The sequence below is a fragment of the Dasypus novemcinctus genome, chromosome 5 (genome assembly GCF_030445035.2).
Source record: "Dasypus novemcinctus isolate mDasNov1 chromosome 5, mDasNov1.1.hap2, whole genome shotgun sequence".
Taxonomy (NCBI): Eukaryota; Metazoa; Chordata; class Mammalia; order Cingulata; family Dasypodidae; genus Dasypus; species Dasypus novemcinctus.
The window spans coordinates 99584031-99606158 of record NC_080677.1 but is presented as its reverse complement, the minus strand read 5'-3'; the positions used below and the strand labels follow the sequence as shown (position 1 = coordinate 99606158).

General features: G+C 37.3%; 1 protein-coding gene across 4 annotated transcripts in view; it reads right to left on the bottom strand.

Moving 5' to 3' along the window:
- Positions 1-22128, bottom strand: part of PTPRZ1 (protein tyrosine phosphatase receptor type Z1) — a 212137-nt gene that overhangs the window by 14618 nt on the left and 175391 nt on the right. For 2 of the 4 annotated variants that reach the window (XM_012521416.4, XM_004483097.3), the window contains exons 16-23: positions 21889-21909; positions 21627-21723; positions 18889-18971; positions 17447-17581; positions 16319-16453; positions 15703-15866; positions 5366-5501; positions 4041-4187 (exon numbers count right to left, since the gene is read on the bottom strand). In XM_012521416.4, coding sequence (XP_012376870.2) covers positions 4041-4187; positions 5366-5501; positions 15703-15866; positions 16319-16453; positions 17447-17581; positions 18889-18971; positions 21627-21723; positions 21889-21909 — 918 coding nt within the window. The remainder of the gene's footprint in view (positions 1-4040; positions 4188-5365; positions 5502-15702; positions 15867-16318; positions 16454-17446; positions 17582-18888; positions 18972-21626; positions 21724-21888; positions 21910-22128) is intronic. The other 2 variants (XM_012521415.3, XM_012521417.3) reach the window with 1 other exon arrangement.

Sequence of the window (22128 nt, the reverse complement as noted above, 5' to 3'; positions counted from 1 at the left end):
AACTTATAATTATTCTAGCAATAGAAGAACTTGTAACATTGATATAAAGACAGTGGTCACCAGAGGTTCTGAGGGAAGGGAGAGGGAACAATAGGTGTAACATGGGGCATTGCTGAGACACTGGAATCATTCTGCATATTACAATGATGGATACCAGCCATTACACATTTTTTCAAAACCTATAAAATTGTGTGGTGCAAAGTGTAAAATATAATGTAAACTACAGACCACGGTTATTAGTAGTGCTTCAATATGTGTTCATCAATTGTAGCACGTGTATCACACTAATGAAAAATGTTGTTAAAGGAGGAAGGTGAGGGATGGGGAAGGGGTAGGGTATATGGGACTCCCCTATATATTTGGTGTAACATTTATGCAATCTAAAGCTCCTTTAAAAGTAAAAAATAAAAATTATTAAATAAAAAAATTACATTTTCCAATCTTACAATAGCTACAAAGCTTTGTTTTCATCTTTAGGTATTTAATCCATCTTAAATATGTTTTACTGTTTGATGTATAGAAGGAATCTAATTTTACTGTTTCTACATGGAAATTTCCCCAATGTTATCACTAATTTGTATGTCTCTATCACATAACAGATTTGTACATGTGCTTGATTCCCCTGATTAATCATTTTTTCAGTTTCAATATTTACATCTGCATTATGAGTCTTCCATATATAGTACAACAAATTTCTATTCCTTATCCTTTCTTTTTTCAATATTACTTTGGATGTTTTTGGTTCTTTAATTTTCCATGTTAAGTTAAAATCCATTATTTTCCATGAAAAATTCTGCTGGGAATTTGGTACTGTAAAGATTTTTATACTCGTTTTAAAGAGTATCAATATCTTAACAATACTTCCACTTGTGAACATTGTATCTCTATTTGAGCCTAATTTTATGCTCTTCAATTCAGTTTTATAATTTCTCTAATCATTTATTGCACATTTTTTAAGTTTAATTTTTGAGATCATAGAGGTTTTATTGCTGATTTTTGTTATTGATATTTGTTTTTGTTGTTTCAATACATTTTCTAATCATTTACAGCTAATAGCAATACTACTGATCTTTATATGTACTTGTCAAACCTTAATAAGAGCCAATATTTTCACTTTTATTTCTCTTCATATTCGATAAAGACAATCATATCATTAAAAAATATTTTTCTATCTTTACATAATTAATTTTAATTTTTTCTTGTTTAAGCCTATTTGCAGTACAATGTTGGATAACTGTGTTAATACCTGATATTCCTTGTATTTTCTGACTCTAATATGAATATTTTCAAATTTAATTTTTATGTATGATGTTTTTTGTAGTTTTATGGTAGATGCCTTCTATAAGGCTATGGAAATTTCCTCTTATTCCTAGTTTGCTTAGAGTTTCTGTAATGAACAATATTGAATTTTATGGATCATTATTTTCTACGTCTATTGAGAGGATCATATAATTCCTAATTAAGTCTGTTCATGCTTTTTAATGTTAAATCATAATTTCATTCTTGGAATAAACTCTACTTGGTCAGCAATAGTTTAAAAAATACACTGCTGGATTTGAGTTGCTGATATTTAAAATTGGATTTTAGCATTTGAATTCCTAAATGAAATTGGCCCATAATTTTCTTTTCTTGTATTCTCCATGTTCAGTTTTGGTATTAAAGTTACTCTTGTCCAAAAACATAGTTGGGTTAGTTTTCTATCTAGATTTTGTAATCCTTAAATGGGTATTCTATTCCTTAAAAGTTTGGTAAAAATTGTAAAACCTGACCTAAAATTCTTCTGAGCCTGGTTATATTTTAGAAGAGAGAGTTTTGGTTATTGGTTTAGTCAGATTTTCTGTTTCTTTTTGAATGGATTTTTTAATCATATTTTTCTTAAAATTATACATTTCACATAAATTTTCAAATTTATTGTAGCAAATATGTTCAAAGTTTTCTATTTTTAAAGAAATACTTCTAAAATATTTATATTTCCTTTTTATTTTAATATTACTATTTGTGCATTCTCCCTGGTGCTTCCTTCTTCCTTTTCTTTTGTGGGTTGGTCATGCATTTGTTAATTATAATTTTTTCTTAGAGAATCTTTCCTGACTCTTCTTCATTCAAATATCCCCTTTCTGGCTATCTTATCCAGTTTCCGTGGTGTCGCGTTACCACCTCTAAGCTGATCACTCCCCAAACCATTTCTCCAGGCTTGACTTCTCTCTTGAGCTTGACACCCATGTATCCAACCATTAGTCATACATCTTCACTTGGAGTCCTAGCAAGTACCTCAAAATTTGATATGTACAGAAGCAATCTCACTATCTTCTCTGCCACACTCCACAAGCATGCTCCTCTTCCTGCATTTTCAATCCAAGTGAATGAAATCAACACCCTCTCGGTTGCATAAGACAGAGACTGAATAGTTATGCTTTTTTCTTTCCTCACTGCAGTGTCCAGTTACCAAGCCCTGAGTCCACTTCTTCCATGATGAGTTGTACCCTTACCTGCACTCCTACAGCACCCTGTTCTGCCCCTGTAATGGCACTTTTCATATTGTTTTGCATCTGTTGTTTTCTTAAATTCTATCCCACTAGAGTGAAAATAACATGAGAGCAGTAAAGTGGGGGCTAGGTGTGCTCTTTTTTTTTAATTTTAAATTCATTTTTGTATCCTAGTACCAATTACAAAGCCTGACACTAATTAGGTGCCTGATATATGAATAGACACACAATTTAATTCATACATATATATCCATGTTTTCCTTTTGATGAAATAAACAGGAAGCAGAGTCAAATCTCTCTTTTAATTGGATTCTAACCTTATAATTGATATTTTAATTTTGATCCTGTTATTCACTTTAAGCCCCATCAATTCTATTATGCTATTGGATAGGGGGTAAATCATATTTAAATGAGATTTCTGTTAAAAATGGGTAAACTTTTCTTCTTTTTACTCTTTTTGTTTAGGGCAAAGCTATCCTAACAACCCAATGTTAATATTTTACATTTCTTTACTATCAGTTCCTGGAACTTGAACTGCATATTCTTTTTCCATAAACTTTTCCTTCATGATTTAGGTAAGTTTGGGTGAGCAAAAAATTTAAGTCTTCCTGACAGGGGCTTTCCAAGTTCAGCATTCACCACCTAATCTATTTCTCTCGCAAAAGCACAGAAGATGGTGATTGAGGTGAAGGCAAAGGTTATAGGGATTTTATAGTGGCTAACATCCATTGTGTTGTAGGCTGAGGGAATAAATGCAGTATCAAGGAGTGATAACTCTCCTAGTTTCCCAGGAAATTCCAAATTCTCCCTAGCTGTTCCTTTCCAGAAATTGGTCCTTTTTCTCCAGGAATTCTAGGAAGTGAGAGGTGAGTACAGGGATAATGTGGAGCAAAAGACCATAACCCCCATTCCTTTGGAAAGTCACAACTCTGCAAATACCTCCATCCTGCTGGCAGATCTGGGAACACCTGCTTTCTGAATTATTCTTTGCTTACTAATTTCTGGAACTCAGGGAGCTAGCACAGTGGGATGTACAATGTTGGACAAAATATGTTCTCTCTAGTTCATTGCTTTGTGACAGGGTGAGTGGGAAAAATGGGTTGAAGAAGCTATTGTTCTGGTGTGGCCTGCTCTAGTTCAAGGGTTTCAAGTGAGACATGGATTTTTCCAAAGAGCAGCACAAACAGCCTTAGCCACAACACTCACAGTAAGTGGTCTGGTTTTTTTCAAAGTACAAAGAACACTTACATAGCCTGTATTATAAATCCTGTCTGTTCATTCTGTTATGCTCTGTGCCCTACTTTTCTAGACCATGTTTGCATTTATAAAAGTTAGTCTAGGGTTTCTGAGAACTTTTCCTCTCAAAATTAAGGTCCTCCTTGAAATTTACTGTGTGGCTTTGTTACCTAACATAAAGAACGAGGGTAGTTCAGATACAAAGCCCTTGTGCCAACAAAGCCCTCAACCCATCCTCATGGCCTTGTAGACTCAAATGAGATGATGCAGGAACATTCAGTTCTGTGGGACTTCCAAGAGGCTTCCAAGAGAACTTACCTTGAATTGCTTCTCCAGCTTCGTTTTGCCTGCTGGTCCAGGAATGAGGAGAGCATTAACATAAGCGTGACTATGACTGTCTGGCACCTCAGTTTCTTTACTAAGTATGGCCTCCACCAGGGCATCATGAATAAAGATATATTGTTCCTGGCAAAACAATGACAATAAGGAACAGTATTTCAAGTTTTCTTTACACTTATCAAGGTACAAAAGTAATACCTTTCATTATCAGATAATGGGAGCTCAAACACAAAGAACTGCTTACCAGACCTGCCAGAAAGACATGGGAAAGGAGGGCGTCAAGGGATAGCACAACTTCTTCTCACCCCTCACCCCTTTGTTTACTGTGTTTTGATCTATCTGGGTAGGAGGCAGGAAGATTTGAGGAGGCAAAGCAATGCCCTCTCTTCCCAGCCTTCAAATCCCAGCCCTAGTTCTACATTCTGCACTTGTTTTTCCTGACTTCTAGACTTCTGATGGGTTTTGCACTTCTGTTAAAGCCAACTTTCCTTTTAACTGGCCATCTATATAGAAATCATTTTCCTATATTGTCTCTAATAGTTCTCCTCTTCTTGTTCATGTATGGGACTCTTACTTTCTTGTTGCTGACTAGAATGTCAATTCCTTGAGGACATAGTGCTTTATTCTGTTTTGTTCTGAGGCCCATTCTGCACTAAGCAGTGAGCTTGGTATATGTAAGGCACTGAATAAAGATTTATTACTTGACTGACAAGAAATACCTCTGTGGATTCAGAATGAACATTGTTTAGCTTTATCTGCAGCTCTACTTGGCAGATAAGGACCACTGGGACATTTATATTACAAAGAAGACTTCAGGCTTGAGATTCGTTCCTGGCCTGAAGGCACATAAAAATGCCAGTGTGTAGACAAGGTGAAGAGGTACCACACCAAATGTTTCAGATTCCTTTTAAGGCACCACCTGTAGTTTTTATTTTCAATATATTTAGAAGTAGTAAAAATAAAATAAAGACTTGTACACTTTGTCCTTTGTCATATATGGGAAAAGTATATGGGCCTAAAAAGGAGAAGAGTTTGAGAATAATTCACAGTTCATTAAATAAGAAAATGAATCCATTCATTCACTACATGTACAAAAATATGATGTTTTTGCTAGCAACGACAGACTCATTCTTTTTCTGGGTCTTCTTTGTGACCATTGTGATTTTTAAAGCTATTTCCCATTTAGTGACAAAACTGGCTTATTTGTATATACTTGGTAATACAAATACTAACAAATGCACTATGCTAACATTTTAGTGACATTTCTGACCCTTAGGTGAATAAAGGTATCCTTTCCATCATACCTCAGTTTGCACCAAGTAATTTCTTTGTGAACGAATGTGTTTTAAGAAGCCAAATATGTTGACAGTTCCTTCATGCTGAATTTGTTGCAACATACTGTCTAACACAATATATGTGCCTGTTCTTCCGACTCCAGCACTGAAGAAAGCACAAAGAAAAAGTTATTTCAATGTTAAGCACAAGGTAGATTTGAAGATGGTGACTACAAAATAAATAGTATAGCATTCCAAAACTGTAAACAGTTTGGCAATAGCATAGCTTCAAACATCAGATGAAACATTTCTTTTTTATTTATTTTTTTACTATGGGTCAAACTGTAAAACAACTTATTTCTGTGGGAGACTTTTAATTTTCTTACAATTATATATATATTTCATTATATATTATACAATGAAAAATATTTTTTATCAGAGCATAGCAAACAGACATTTTATCTGAGAAAAATGAAAGCATCAACTTCACTAAACTTTGAAAAGAAAAGGTCCCTGGGTCTGTATTGCCAGATAGACATGTTTATAAAGGTTTCCACGTTAATGGGAAAAAGAATTTGATAAGGATTTTAGCTGAAAATATCATTTCAGCGAGATCACGAGGAATAAAGCATAACTTCAGTCATTTCTAAAGGACCATTATCTATCAACTTCTTCAAGGCCTCTACTGGAGGGACAGAATTCGTAGATGGATTCTTTTCATATGCTCTGACAAGCAGGAAGTGCCTGAGTGGAAAATTAGCACCTGCTCTGCACAATAGTCTGGTCCTTCTCCATTTGCTAAGAAACAATTCCTGACCTTCAGAGCTATTTTTCCTGCATCTTCCTATTTTCCTCACTCTATTATCAGGCAAACAGATTAAAAAGCTCAAGATAGGTCTCTCAAACTTTGTCTGAGGACAACTCCTGGTATAGGTAATTAGAATGTGTTTAGATAAGCTGCATATCGAAAGAAAACATTTGCTTCTGTAAAAAACACAGATACTGCTTTGACAAAAGTCCTGCACACAGAAATGAATTTGATTTTTGTGGTCATAAAGCTTGGCATATCAGTCACAGTTTAAATGTTAACTGCTACTATTATTTTAACAACAAAAAAAATGCGATTGAAACATCTGAAATATTTTTCTCTCTTCCTTTGAAATATTATTTCTATTCAGGAACTCAATCTTGGAAATACTTGGGCAAAATGAATTGAAGAATTCCGATTGTGGGAAGATGGAATAGGAAACTCCAGGAATCAGTCCCTTCACCAAAACAACTATTGAACTGCCAGGAACTATGTGGATCAACTACTTTGAAGCACCAGAGTCTAGGGGAACACCATGCAGCATCCAGGGAGGAGGAGGAAGAGGCTGGTAAACTGCGATAAAGATGGGTGCGTTCCGCCCTCCCTGCAGTGGCTCCCTTTCCCCTAACCCCAGCTTCCTGGTTGGCAACAGTGGGGACTGGGGCTCTGACTCCTGCTCAGTATGCTGCTGCCAGAGTGGGACATAAAGAATTAGTTCTCCAAACTCTGGGTATGTGTGATCTGATCCTACATCTCTACTTTTGATCTGCTAATTCAGATCACTGGGGGCTGGCTCTGTGGGCCGCCATTTTTCCTACATTCCTGGAGGCAAATGCAGCAGAAGAAACTTAAAAGACATAACGTTCCTCAAAATTACTGAAAGGGTTGCATTAATCAGGCATGTGCTGAGTCAAGAAAACGCAGTTTCAAAAGCCATAGAAGCAGCTCCCGGTGCCCTTGGTGGCCCCTTCCCCCCACCACAATGCAGGATGGAGCCTCTCATTGTGTTGTGGGTCCCTGGCCCTGTTCCAGAGGAAGCAGAGTGGCCCCTGTGTGCACACTGGGATGCATGTATGTCAGTGTCAATCTATCTGGTGGGAATCTGATAAATTGAGCAAGGAAATGTCTCCGTGTTGCCTTCCCAGAGTTTGTCCTGAGGGTAGAGAAGTCCCTTGCAGACAGCTGGAACAGTGTGAAAAACAAAAAGTTGAAACAGCCTGGGGCAAAGGACTATCTTCATTGAGTCACTAGAAAGAGTACCCAGGAGATGGGTGGAGGTCAGTTCCAAAGGGAGTAGAAGTGACACTCACTTAAATTCCTGTGGACTATAAACAGGGAATTTCTGGGGGGCTTCTAGCAAGTACAGGCATAGGAGAAGAAGCTCTGGTTCCACGCAGGCTCTGATAACAGAGAAAGGACTGTGCAATTCCCTAGTGCCTTGGACTGATCTGCTCGGTAAGAGGGCAAAGCTCTAAATGAGACCCCCAGTTAAAGCAGAGCCAATTTTCAGAGTGTGAAAGGTGCTTTTTGGCTTGGATGTTTATTCACACTAGCTGGATACAAACTTAGGGACAGCCCAGGGACTAAATTCCAGAGTTAACAATTTAAAATATAAAAATATATAGTGTGCAATAAAAGATTACAAGACAAACAAAGAAACAGGACATGATGGCCAATTCAAAGGGACAAGATAAAAGTCCAGAAATTATCAATGAAGAGGACCAGACTTTGGACTTACTGGACAGAGACTTTAAAAAATGTTCCTTAATATATTCAAGGAAATAAAGAAAAACACAGGAAAAATATAGGGAAAACAATGAGTGAACAATATGGAAGTCTCTCCAGAGAAATACTGGAGTTGAAGAACACAGTAACTGAAATGAAAAACTCCTTAAATGGTTTTAAACAGCAGATTAGAAGTGGCAGAATAAAGAATCAGTGAATTTGAAGACAAGACAACTGAAATGATTCAGGCTGTAGAGCAAAAAGATAAAAGAATAAAAAAGAATGAACAGAGCCTAAGAGACATGTAGGGCACCATCAAGTGTATCAATATACACATTATAGGAATCCCAGAAGGAGAGGAAAGAAAGGGGCTGAAGGAATATTCAAAGAGATAATGGGAGAACACTTCCCAAATTTAACAAAAGACATGAATATACACATTCAAGAAGCCCAATGAATTTAGCTCAAGCAGGATAAATACAAAGAGAATCATGCCTAGAAACCTAGTAATCAAATTGTTCAATGCTAAGAGACTTTTTAAAGCAGCAAGAGAAAAGCAACAGCTTAGGTACAAGGGAATCTCAATAAGATTAAGCGCTGATATTTCATCAGAAACCATGGGAACAAGAAAGCAGTGGCATGAAATATTTAAAGTACTGAAGGAAAACAATTGTTAGGAAAGAATTTTATGTTGGTGAGATATTCTTTAAAAAATGAGGGAGGGGAAGTGGATGTGGCTTGAGCGATAAGGCCTCCACCTACCATGTGGGAGGACCTAGGTTCAATCCCTGGGGCCTCCTGGTGAAAGAGAAGAAAAGAAAGCATGCCTGGGTGGCAAACCGGTGCCCGTGTGGTGAGTCAAGTACCTGTGTAGGGAACCAAGTGCCCACGTGGTGAGCTGAGTGCCCATGTGGGTGTCCACATGGTGAGCTGAGTACCCACGTGAGTGCCTGCATGGTGAGCCAAGTGCTGCTGCATGGTGAGCCGAGTGCCCACATGAGTGCCTGTGTGGCAAGCCAGTGCCTTTGTGGTGAGCTGAGTGCCCGTGCGGTGAGTTGAGTGACTGCGCAGCAAGCCAAGTGCCTGTGTGGGAGCCAGTGCCCGCGCAAGTGAGTCATGCAGCAAGATGGTGACTCAACAAAAGAGAGACGAAGTGGAGAGTCAAGGTGAAGCGTAGCAGAGACCAGGCACTGAGGTGGTGCAATTGACAGGGAACCTTTCCACATCAGAGGTCCCTAGGATTGAATCCTGGTGAATCCTAGAGGAGAAAGGTGAGAAGAGAACACAAAAAGAGAAATAGACACAGAAGATCACACAGAGAATGGACACAGACAGCAAAAACAGCAGGACAGGGGAGGGGGAGGGGAACAATTAAAAAAAAATGAGGGATGTGGTAAGACATTCCCAAACAGACGAAAGTGGAGGGAATTTGTCCCCTTCCTTATAGTTAATGATAAAGTAAATTCTTCAGACTGAAAAGAAAGGACATCAGACAGTGGATCAAAGCAGCAAAAGGAAATAAAGACTTCTAGCAACCATATGGGTAATTACAACTGCAGGTTCTATTGTATTGTTTGTTTCTTAAACCCACTTCTGGCGGCATACAGGTGCTAAAATGCTAATACATAAAAAGTATGATAAATTGATGGTTTTGCACATACAGTGTACAAAGATAGAATTTGTAACAAGTACAAAAAAGGTGTGAGCAGAGAAACAGTGTATGTATATATTATTGAAGATAAGCTGATATCAAATCACATATGATCGTTATAGATTTAGGATGTTAAATTTAACACCAAGGTATCCACAAAGAAAATATATGAAAATATATTCAGAAAGAAATGAGAAGTGCCTCAAAATGGTATACTACAAGAAGACAAACATGGATGTAAGCATTAATGGATTAATTGAGGGCCTAAAAAGGTTAAGACTCACAAATCCAAAACAGCAAAATGGCAAAAGAAATTCCTGCATTATCAGTAGTTACTTTAAATGTAAATGGAGGGAAGTGGACTTGGCCCATTGGATAGGGCATTTGCCTACCACATGGGAGGTCTGTGGTTCAAACCCTTGGCCTCCCTGATGCATGTGGATCTGGCCCATGTGCAGTGCTGATGTGCGCAAGGAGTGCCCTGCCACGCAGGGTGTCCCCCGCATAGAGGAGCCCCATGCACAAGAAGTGCGTCCCATAAGGAGAGCTGACCAGTGCGAAAGAAAGTGCAGCCTGCCCAAGAATGGTGCCGTACACACGGAGAGCTGACACAGCAAGATGACGCAACAAAAAGAAACACAGATTCCCAGTGCTGCTGATAAGGATAGAAGTGGTCAAAAAAGAACATGCAGGGAATGGACACAGAGAGTAGAAAACTCGGGGGGGGGGGGGGGCGGGGAATGGGAATGGGTGAAAAATAAATAAAAAATAAATCTTAAAAAAAAAAGTAAATGGAAGGCAGAGACTAGCAGAATAGATAAAAAAGCATAACCCAACTAAGATGATGTTTGTAAGAGACTTACCTTAAATTCAAAGACAAAGTAGGTTGAAAGTGAAGGGTGGAAAAAATATATACCGAGCAAGTAGTAACTAAAAGAGAGCTAGGATAGCTATACTGTTATCAGGTTAAAAAGACTTTAGGTCAAAAACTGTTACTAGGGACAAAGAGTGTCATAATACATTTAAAAAAGTGTCAGTTTAACAAGAAGACATAACAATTGTAAATACATGCACCTAACAGCAGAGACCCAAAATATATGAAGCAAAAATCGACAAATTTAAAGGGAAAAATAGATGGTTCTACATTAACAGTAGAAGACTTCAATATACCATCTTCAATAATAGATAAAATATCTAGACAAAAGATCTATAAGGAAATAGAAGATTTGGATGATACCCTAAACCACTTGGACCTAAAAGACATATATAGAACACTTCAGGCTACAATAGCAGAATACACATTGTTCTCTAGTGTATATGGATCATTCTTGAGGACAGACCATATGTTAGGTCAAAAACAAGCCATAGTAAATATAAAGCTATTGAAATCATACAATATATTTTCTCCAGCCACAATGGAATGAAGTTAGAAATGAATAACTTAGGGAGAAATGGAAAATTCACAAATATGTGGATATTAAACAATATACTCTTTTTTTTTTTTTTAATTTTTTTATTTTTTATTGACTTTGTAATAATATTACATTAAAAATATATATGTGAGGTCCCATTCAACCCCACCCCCCCACCCCCCCTCTCCCCCCCCCCAACAACACTCGTTCCCATCATCATGACACATCCATTGGATTTGGTAAGTACATCTTTGGGCACCTCTGCACAAACAATATACTCTTAAACATCTTTTGGATCAAATAAGAAATCACAAGTGAAATTAGAAAATATCTAGAGGTGAATGAAAATGAAAACATAACATAAAAATTTATTGGATCCAGCAAAGGCAGTACTGAGAGGGAAATTTATTGCTCTAAATGCTTACATTAAAAAAGAAGAAATATCTCAAATCAGAGACCTTTTCTTTAAACTAGAGAATCTGGATTAACAAGAACAAACTAAACGCAAAGGGAGCAAAAGGAAAGAACTAAAGATTAGAGTAGAGATAAATGAGACAGAGGGAAAAAAAAACCAACAGAGAGAATCAACATAATCAAAAGTTGGTTCTTCGAAAAGATCAATAAAATTGACAAACCCTTAGAAAGTCTGACAAAGAAAACAAGAGAGGGGACACAAATAACTAAAATCAGAAATGGAAAGGGAACATTACTATCCACTGCAAAGAAATAAAAAGGACTCTAGGGAAACGGACTTTGGCCCAGTGGTTAGGGCGTCCGTCTACCACATGGGAGGTCCGCGGTTCAAGCCCCGGGCCTCCTTGACCCGTGTGGAGCTGGCCCATGCGCAGTGCTGATGCGCGCAAGGAGTGCCGTGCCCCACAGGGCTGTCCCCCGCGTAGGGGAGCCCCACGCGCAAGGAGTGCACCCATAAGGAGAGCCGCCCAGCGCGAAGGAGGGAGCAGCCTGCCGAGGAATGGCGCCGCCCACACTTCCCGTGCCGCTGACGACAACAGAAGCGGACAAAGAAACAAGACAACAAGACGCAGCAAAAAGACACAGAAAACAGACAACCGGGGAGGGGAGGGGAATTAAATAAATAAAAAATAAATCTTTTAAAAAATAAAAATAAAAAAAAAATAAAAAGGACTCTAAGAGGACACTATGAACAAATGTACACTGACTTACATGAAGAGGGAAAATTGAAACACACAAACTACCAGTACTGACTCAAGAAGAAACAGAATATGTCAACAAACCGATAAGCAGAGATGAATCAGTAACCAAAAGTCTACCAACAAAGGAAAATCTAGAACCAGATAGGTTTACAGGTGAATTTTATCAAACTTTCCAAGAAATAACTCCAATTCTGTTCAAAGTCTTCCAAAAAATTGAAGAGGAAGGAATACTCCCTAACTTACTCTATGAGGCCAACGTCTGCCTCATACCAAATCTAGATAAAGATACCACAAGAAAGAAAACAAACTGCAGACCAATATCCCTTAAGAATACAGATGTAAATATCTTCAACAAAATACTAGCAAATCTAATCCAACAGCATATCAAAAGAATTATGCATCATGATCAAGTTGGATTCATCCAACTTGCAAGGATGTTTCAGTATAAGAAAACCAATAAATGTAATGCATGACATTAATAGAATAAAGGAAAAAAACACATATGATCACCTTGATAGAGAAAAGTCATTTGACAAAATCCCCACATTTTCTTGATAAAAACACTGAAAAAACTAGAAATAGAAGGAAAATTCCTCAATACAATAAACCCATAGCTCTGTAAGAAACTCATAGCTAACCTCGTATTCAATGGTGAAAGACTGACAGCTTTCCTTCTAACAAGACAGGAATAAGACAAAGATGCCCACTTTCCCTATTTGCAGATCACATGAGCCTATACACAGAAATTCCTGAAAAATCCAACACAAAGCTATTGGAACTAATAAATGAATTCAGCAAAGTGGCAGGGTACAATATCAACATGCAAAATTTAGTAGTGTTTTTATACACTAAAAATGAACAATCTGAAGAAGAAATCAAGAACAAAATTCCATTTACAGTAGCAACTAAAAGAATGAAATATCTAGGAGTAACTCCAACCAAGGATGTAAAAACTTGTATACAGAAAACTATAAGACTTTGCTAGAAGGAATCAAAGAAGAAATAATAAATGGAAAGACATTGTGTTCATGGATTGGAGGATGAAATATCTTTAAGATGTCAGTCCTACCCAAATTGATTTACATATTCAACATAATGGCAATAAAAATTCCAACAGCTTTTTTTGCAGAAATGGAAAAGTCAATCATCAAATCTATTTGGAAGAGTAAGGGCTCCCAAATAGCCAAAGACATATTTAAAAAGAACTTCCTGGTCTTTAAATTTATTACAAAACCATAGTAATCAAAACAGCATGGTACTGGCACAAGGACAGACACATAGATCAATGGAATTGAATTGAGAGTTCAAAAATCAACTCTCACATCTATGACCAATTGATTTTTTTTTTCTTTTCTGAGATTCCAGGGCTGAGGATTGAACCTGGACTGCTTATATGGGAAGCTGGCACTCAACAACTGAGCCACATCAGTTCCTCTGAATTGGTTGTTTCATTTGTTTGCTTTTGTTTTTAGGAAGCACCTGGGAATGAACTGGGACCGCCCATGTGGTAAGCAGGTGCTCAATCACTTGAGCCACATCTGCTCCCTACCAAATGACTTTTGACAAGGCTGCCAAGTCCACTTAATGGGGAAAAGATAGTCTTATGAAAAAATGGTGCTGGGAAAACTGGCCGCCCATGTGTAAAAGATTGAATGTGGACCCCTAACTCACACAAAGTAAAAAAATAAAAGTGAAATGGATAACAGACCTAAATATTAGAACTTGAACTATACAATTCCCAGAAGAAATAGACTTTATACCCTAACCATTACTCAAAGCTGTAAGTTACAAAAGAAAAAATAAAGTGAACTCATCAAAATTAAAAACTTTTGTGCATTAAAGGACTTTATCATGAAAGTAAAATGACAACTTACTCAAAGAGAGAAAATATCTGGAAACCACAAAGCCAATAAAGGTTTAATATCCAGGATATATAAAGAAATACTACAACTCAGTAATAAAAACACAAATGACACATTTGAAAAATGGGTAGAAGACTCTAAGAGCCATTTCTCCAAAGAAGATATGAAAATGGCTGTAAAGCACATGAAAAGATGCCCAACTATTAGCTATTAGGGAAAAGCAAATCAAAAGCACATTGAGATATCATTTCACACCCACTAGAATGGCTAATATTAAAAAAATAGAAAATTCAAGTGTGGGAGAAGATGCAGGGAAATAGGAACACTCATTCATTGTTGGTGGCAATGTAAAATGGTGTTGTGGAAAACAGTTTGATGGCTCTTCAGAAAGTTAAGTGTAGAATTTCCTTATAAACTGGCAATTTCATTTTCTAGGTTTGAATTGAAAATAATTGAAAGCAGGTACTTGAATAGATATTTGCAAATGGATAGTCATAGCAGCATTATTCATAATTGCCAAAAGATGAAAGCAACCCAAGTATCCACCAACCGATGAATGGGTAAGCAGAACGTAGTATATACATACAGTGGAATATTATTCAGCTACAAAAAGGAAAGAAGTTCTGATATATGTGACAACGTGGATGAACCTTGAAGATAATCATGTTGAGTGAAATAAATCAGACACAAAAGAACAAATACTGTATGCTTTTACTTACATGAAACAACTTGAATAAGCAAATTCATGGAGTCAGAAACCAGAATACCAGTTACCAGGGGACAGGGTAGGGCTAGAGAATGGGGAGTTAATGCTTAGTTGGCAACACAATCTCTCTTTAGGGTGATGGAAATGTTTTGGTAATGGATGGTGGTGATAATGGCAGAATAATGTGAATGTAATTAATACCACTGGATTATATATTTGAAAGTGATTAAAAGGGGATATTTTAGATTGGATATACGTTACTAGAATAAAAATTAAAAAAAACAACAAAAAACAGCACAGGACTATCCAACACAAACAGTGACCCCTATTGTAAATTATGGACTACAGTTAATAAGTACAATTATAAAAATGTTTTTTCAGGAATTGTAACACATGAACCACACTAATGCAAGGTGTTAATAATAGGGTGGTATATAGGAACTCTGTATTTTATGCATGATTTTTCTGTACTACCTTCTTTAATTAAAAAAAACAGCAAAAAAATTAATAACACATTCAGCATGATATGTTAGAAAACGTGGAGAAAAGAGGAAATGATCTGGTCTTAAACTGTTTAAAAACAACATGAATGTATTTAGCCAGTTCCTCATACTCTATGTGCTTTAATTTCTCTAATGGAAATCTGGCACAGTAACCTAGTGCAATACACCATTAAGTCCTGGGGTGAGAGTCTCAAGCATTTTTATGCCCTGACATTAAATTTTGTAATGAATGTTGATATAATGGCAAAACATTGTTCCAACTGCCTCACAAGGTAATAAAATGAAATCCAATACAACCATCAAATAGAATAATAAACAGCATAAAAATACAAGGCTACATGTAACATTTGCCAATCATATTCTGAGTCTGGCATTTCCCAGTGATCAATACTTAAGAAAACAGACATTATTTCATCTCCTTCACTTCATGAACTCTTCCCATTTGGGCACAATCTTTTTCCACTGATTTCATTTCCATTGGTGTCCTCAATTATATGGGTTTAGAAACGTATCTCTGAGACTCACCTGCAGTGGACAACAACAGGCCCCACTGCATGGCGCTTGGCATGGGATGCTTTCCGCACGAAGGTCAGCACTGGCAGTGAATACTCTGGCACTCCCATGTCAGGCCACTGAGTGTAGTGATACTGTGTGACCACACGCCCACTGGGTCTTCCTTTCTGAGAGCCCTGGAAGAGTTTAGACAGCTGATAACCGTAACATGCACACCGGGGGTTCTTAAACATCAACTCAGGATTCATAGCTTGATGTTGGATCCATAAAGAAGCAGAAAGGATACATGGTCATCACTCTAGTTTTTTCTTTTCTTCTCTTTTTTTTCAATCTCTGCTCTTTTCAGTTGGATGTTGGGATTGTCAGGGCTGGGACACCATACAGTTATCACTCAGCACACGGGGTAGGGGTTTTTATTGTTTCACTGCAATCATCAGCACGATGGCCAGTTTGCCTCCAAAACCATGACTGGCATTTAGAGATGGAAGAAATGTGGAAGATTGAGGTGTAGCTGTGGTAAGAACTTTCATATATTTTTTTATCCTGTCATGGTTGTATCACCCATTCACTTAAAAAAAATGACCACATGCATTACTCAGTTGTCTATAGCCATCATTTGTTGACGCACCTTTTTAATCTTCGTGTTTCTTAGAGTAAAGTTCCTCACAGTATAATAGGCAAGCACGTGAACACTTTTCTGAGTGACCAGAAAGTTCCCGTATTCTTCACTACCATCGGTAGGCCAGTACTGGTCACATTTTCTCTGCAAAAGAGAAGATAAATGTGGTTGCTTGGAGCTATGTACCCCAGAAAACCATGTTCTTAACCCTTAATCCATTCCTGGACATGTAGTCTTGTAAATAGAACCTTTTGAGGAGGCTACTTCAGTTAAGGTGTCCTAGCTGACTGAGTATAGGCCTTAGTCCTAATACTGAAGACCTTGTAGGGAAGGGCACAAAGAGAGAAAGTTATACAGAGGGAGGAGTCAGAAGACGAAAGTCAACGGAACCTGGAAGAGAAAGGAAAAGCCACGCGACAGAAAATCCATAGACAGACAATTACCAGCAGCCACCCTGAGAATGCCATAGTCTTCTGGGAGAAAGTATTGCCTTGATGATGTCTTGATTTTGGCTTCTTAAAAATTCAAAACTGTGAGCCCATAAATTCCCATGGTTTAAGTCAACCCATTGTGTAGTATTTGCTATAGCAACAAGGACATTAAAACAGTAAAGAAGCTATTTTTATATTTCAAATGCTCAACGTAAAAGTCATCCTTGACAACAGTAAAGGTCTGAGACAGTGAGAGGAATGGACTTCCTCTCTTCTCTAAGTAGTTTCTTTTCTTACGAAGGAATTGCAAATTAGTTGTAGAGGAGACCAGGGATAGAATCACAGAACTGAAAGAGACTCGAGATGATTTTTCAGATGAGGAAAGTGAGTCCAGACATATTAAGACATTAAAGAGTCAGAATTAGAATTCAGGTCTTGTGAATTAAAATCTATTTCACTCTACTTTGTTTTTCAATGAGTCTCACTTACTTTTTCTCATGGTATGAATGAAGACTGTATTTAAAAAACAGTCTGATTTGTAGTGAACTTTTATGACGTTATAGCTTCCCTTTAGAGGTCATGCTTAGAAGAAAGTAATACTGATTAGCATTCATAACTTTTGCTGCTTCCTAATGCTGACACTATAAAAAGCAATTTAAAGCACCTTTACTTGCTATTTTGGGGATGATAGAGATTACCTACATACCCTTCCTTTCTCCACAAGGTTTGTTATCATGACAATGACTTCCACATTATGCTCCCATATCATTCTCCAGAAATCTTCAGCTGTGGATTTCAGAGGGCCTTGGGCAGCAATGTAAGCTTTTGGTCTGTTGTAGCCCTGATGAAACAGGTGACATACACAAAAAGATTCATTTGCCATTTTTAATTGTACAATACTTAAGTTTTTTAAGGTCAGTAAACTTTTTCTATAAAAGAAAATAATAAAAACTAAACTTACAAAGCTGGGGAAACTTGACAGTACCAGCATAGATAATGTCCAACTCATTTTTAGCTATAATTTTTGTTTAAAAAAATAGAGATCTTTTTGCTTTTTCACAACCATAAATCTTTGCATCTTTAATCCAACTGCATTTAATCCAAGTCTATTTATTGTGCTTCATGTCTGGTCCTTGATGCTTTGAAATGTATTGGAGGTATCAGGGTTAAATTGTCTACCATGGTTGTGCAATCTCTCCTTACACTCTCAGAGGTACTGAGCAGTATTAATCATCAACATTTATCTGTTTCTGAGCACTGATTCTTGGCTAAGTTAACTTACAAATACTAGCCCTAATCTTTACTTTATGCAGGATGGAAGTATCATTCCTGATTTCAGGTAGACTGAAGCACAAGGTCCCTTAGCTAGCCAGTGGCAGACCTGGGATTTTAAAACCAGTTTAAACACCAAAGCTTATGTTCTTTCTGGAATACAAACTGCTTCCTCTGGAAGTGTGAAGTGGTTGCCCACTTTATGCTTAAAGTCAGTACTCCCTTTTTTAAATTAAGAGCTCCACAAACTTGAAGGCAATTAGATTGAGAGGTGAGTGTCAGGGCAAGAACTGATGCTCTTGAACTTCAGGTGACCAAAATGAAAAATCAGTGATTTAGTGAGTGATCTACAGTCTCTGGAGGGCTCCAATAAATCAACAAAGCTTTGGTTCCCAAGGAATACCCAAGACTATAAAAGCTGATAACTGGATTAATAATTACCTGTTTGCTTTGAACTAGCACTAGCATGTGAATTGATCATGTTATCAGTATGCACTGTTCACTTTCTACATGTGCAGCACTGTACTAGGAGCTATGGTATATTCAAAATAGGCACTGGCCTTGTTCCCTTGCCAGTAGGATTTATAAACCCATCTGAATATGTATATATTCTACCTAGACATATATTCCCAAATGGAACACCACATATATCCTCATTCAGGAGATAAACCAAGCACAATAGCTTGAGTGTCTTCAATCTGAAAGCCTTTATCCCTGGATTTCTTAAAAATTATTTACTCTTGACTTGTATTTTTTATTATTATATCTACCAAATAACATGTATTAATTAAGCACTAGCATATGGTTGGCACTATGGCACAATAAATCTATAGACTAATACCATCTCCACAAAATTTTCAATTAAAACATCCTTACATCAACATAATTGGCATTAATGTAATCAGTCAGTTTGCCATCTTTTTCAGCAAGTTGTGCAAGTTTAACCCTGCTATGATCATCTGCAATAAAAAAAGAAAATATTTCACTGTAGCATGGACTTTTCAGCATAAGGGTCATCTATATTAGCACAATAATTTATCAAATGCAATTGCAAAAATCACTTACTATAATAGGCTTTTTGGGGATACAGAGATGGAAGAGGTAAATATAATAAAAGTCTCTGCCTTCAAAAGTTTTCTTATGTAGTAGGTGAGAGCAGGACATATACACAGAAAGTAATGTGTAGGTGTCAAGAAAGAGGTACAAAGTACTGGGGAGATATAAAGATAGTTTTCACAGCAGTGAAACCTAAGGTTGGCCTCTTAGATGGGTTTTCAAGGATGGGTTTTTAAAGGTGGATCACCAGGCTGTGAAGAGTAGAGAGCCATCTGAAAAAAAAAAACAGTAGAAAGTGATTGGGGACTCAGAAAGCCAGGAAGGGCAGCAGCATATGCATTTTAATCAGGAAGCTGATGGAGGAAGAGGAAGTAGAGAAGGAAGCAGAAGTTTCTCTAGGAAGTGTCTGAATAGTCATCACAGGCAGCTCTTTCAAGGGAAGAGCCTGTAGGAGAAACTACTGCAAAGGGAGGCAGGATAACAGTTGCCCAGGAAGAGAGGAAGTGGATCCTGCACTGGTTCTTAAAAGGGGATGAAAACTAACATGTGTGATAATTCAAATATGTTGAAATAAGGAGTTAGGGATTAACTTCAGTTCTACAAAGAAAATATATTTATTTGGAGGAACTACATAATGAAAAAGGAAAGTGTTATTATAAGGGGGCTCGGTGGTTTTCACTGAGCAGACCATTTATGAATACAGACCAATGTCAAAGAGATATTCTGGGATATTAATATGTCTGTGAATTTAGTACAGTGACTTCACAGGGTAATAGATGTATGGCAATGGAAAGATGGGTTTGGATGCCAGGGTAGTCTTATGTTTGTATTTGGTTCTAGTCTTTTTAGATGGTGTTACTGGATAAATTGCCTGGGTCATTTTTCTTGATCTTGAACTAGGGTTATTAACAATCTTGCAAGGTTGTTTCAAGAATTAAATGAAATAATATATTTGCAGTGTCAGGTACATTTAGGTGCTAATATCCTTCCCTTTCTTAATTACCTGGTGGGTGTTTTCTATTTCAGCTTGTGAAGTGAAGATTTTAATGGCATCTTCACTCTGTCTAAGAAGGAACTGAGCTTTTATATGCAGTCAAGGTAGTTGTTTCAGTTGAGGATGATAAATGTAACAGAGCCTTTGACTAAGAAAGAAAAAACTTGACGTCAACCCTGTGAAAAGGCAGGTGGCATCTATGTAAACTATTTAAGAGAAGGTGATAGATGGTAAAAGGGAGAAGAGTGCAGCTTCATCAGCTTCCAGAAACTAGAATGGAGCCAGAATTTAAATAACCAAGCAGGTAATACTTCAGTCATATGATGCTAGAGAGGTCCATGGGATATATGAGATGGTTATAAGAGGACATTTTAGAGGGGAAAAAGGAAGAAAATGAAGGTAGATTCCAAGAAATGGAGGGAAATAGAAAGGCAAACAAGAGGAATCAGATGTAAACAAGTGGTGCTCCAAAAAGATGAGAGAAATGGTAAATGCATGGGAAGAAATAGATAAACTTGCATAAAATGGCCACATGACTGCTCATTGAAAAAGAACAACCAAGGGAAAAAAAAAAAGGGAAAGAAGGAATAAAAAGAAGGAATCCAACCAACCCCTTTATAAGATCCCAGGAATAATAGCAAGAAAGAGGAAAAGAGTCAAGATAAAAGAAAAAGAGAAAGCATAGAGAATAACTCATTTGGTGAGTATATTCACATAAAAGTATACAGATCTTAAGTGAAAGTAGGACCCTGGAATATAAGTTAAGAGGGAAACCACAAGAAGAGATGTAAAATTTATAATTATTTAATGTTAAGATAACATGTACTGGGAATCAGATTTGGCTCAATGGACAGAGCATCCACCTACCACATGGGAGGTCTAGGGTTCAAACCCAGGGCCTCCTGACCTGTGTGGTGAGCTGGCCCACGCACAGTGCTGATGTGTGCAAGGAGTGCCCTGCCACATAGGGGTGTCCCCCATGTAGGGGAGTCCCATGCGCAAGGAGTGCGCCCCGTAAGGAGAGCCACCCAGTGTGAAAAAAGTACAGCCTGCCCAGGAGTGGCGCCACACACATGGAGAGCTGCCGCAGCAAGATGATACAACAAAAAGAGACACAGATTCCCAGTGCCGCTGACAAGAGAATAAGTGGACACAGAAGAACACACAGCAAATAGATGCAGAGAACAGACAACTGGGGCGGGGTTGGGGAAGGGGAGAGAAATAAATAAAATATATTTTTAAAAAAAGAGGATACTGCCTAGCCCATTGGGATTGTATTTGTAAAAAAAAAAAAGATAACATATACTATTTCATGAGGCCTGGGGAAAGCACTGGATTAAAAATTACATTTTTTATTTTTAAGAAATAGATGTCTTTAATTGTAGAATCTCTTTAATTTTGAATGTGATAACATTATGTATTTTCTAACACAAGACTAATTCCCTGATACAAATGTCATGAAACAGCTACACTTAGATCTACTGTCAGAAAGCTCAAGACACTGTTTAAAAGCACAGCAATGACAAGAATAGCAAAGTCAGAGCTGAGGTAAGGATGTACTCACAGGCAACAATATTTATGTACCGGTTCTTGTGCTTGTTGTCTGGGTGGTTGGAGCTGTCTGCTGTAATACCTAAGTCAACAGTACAGCTCTGCACTTCCTGCAAAAAAATATTGTATGTATACCATTTTAACGCAATTCTTTCCAAGAGAGTGCCTTAAAATATAAGGAAGATAAGACAAACAAAATAATCTACGATTTTTTTTTTTTTATATTTTACAACTACTTTTTTGCTAAAAGAAAATGCAGTGAAATAATGCCTTACCTGGTAAAACTCTTTCAGTGTCTAATGAGGAAATGAATGCCAAAAAAGTAAAGAAATCAAATTCCACAGCACACGACAAATGAGAAAAAAAAGTGTTCATATTAGGTTTACAATGGAAAACTATGATCATGCAATAAACACATTTGTCAAATACTAACAATATAGAACGTTTCAAACAGTTGCATGCACATCAAAACTTCTATCAATTTGGAATCTTAAAATGGTTTAAAAGAAAACAAA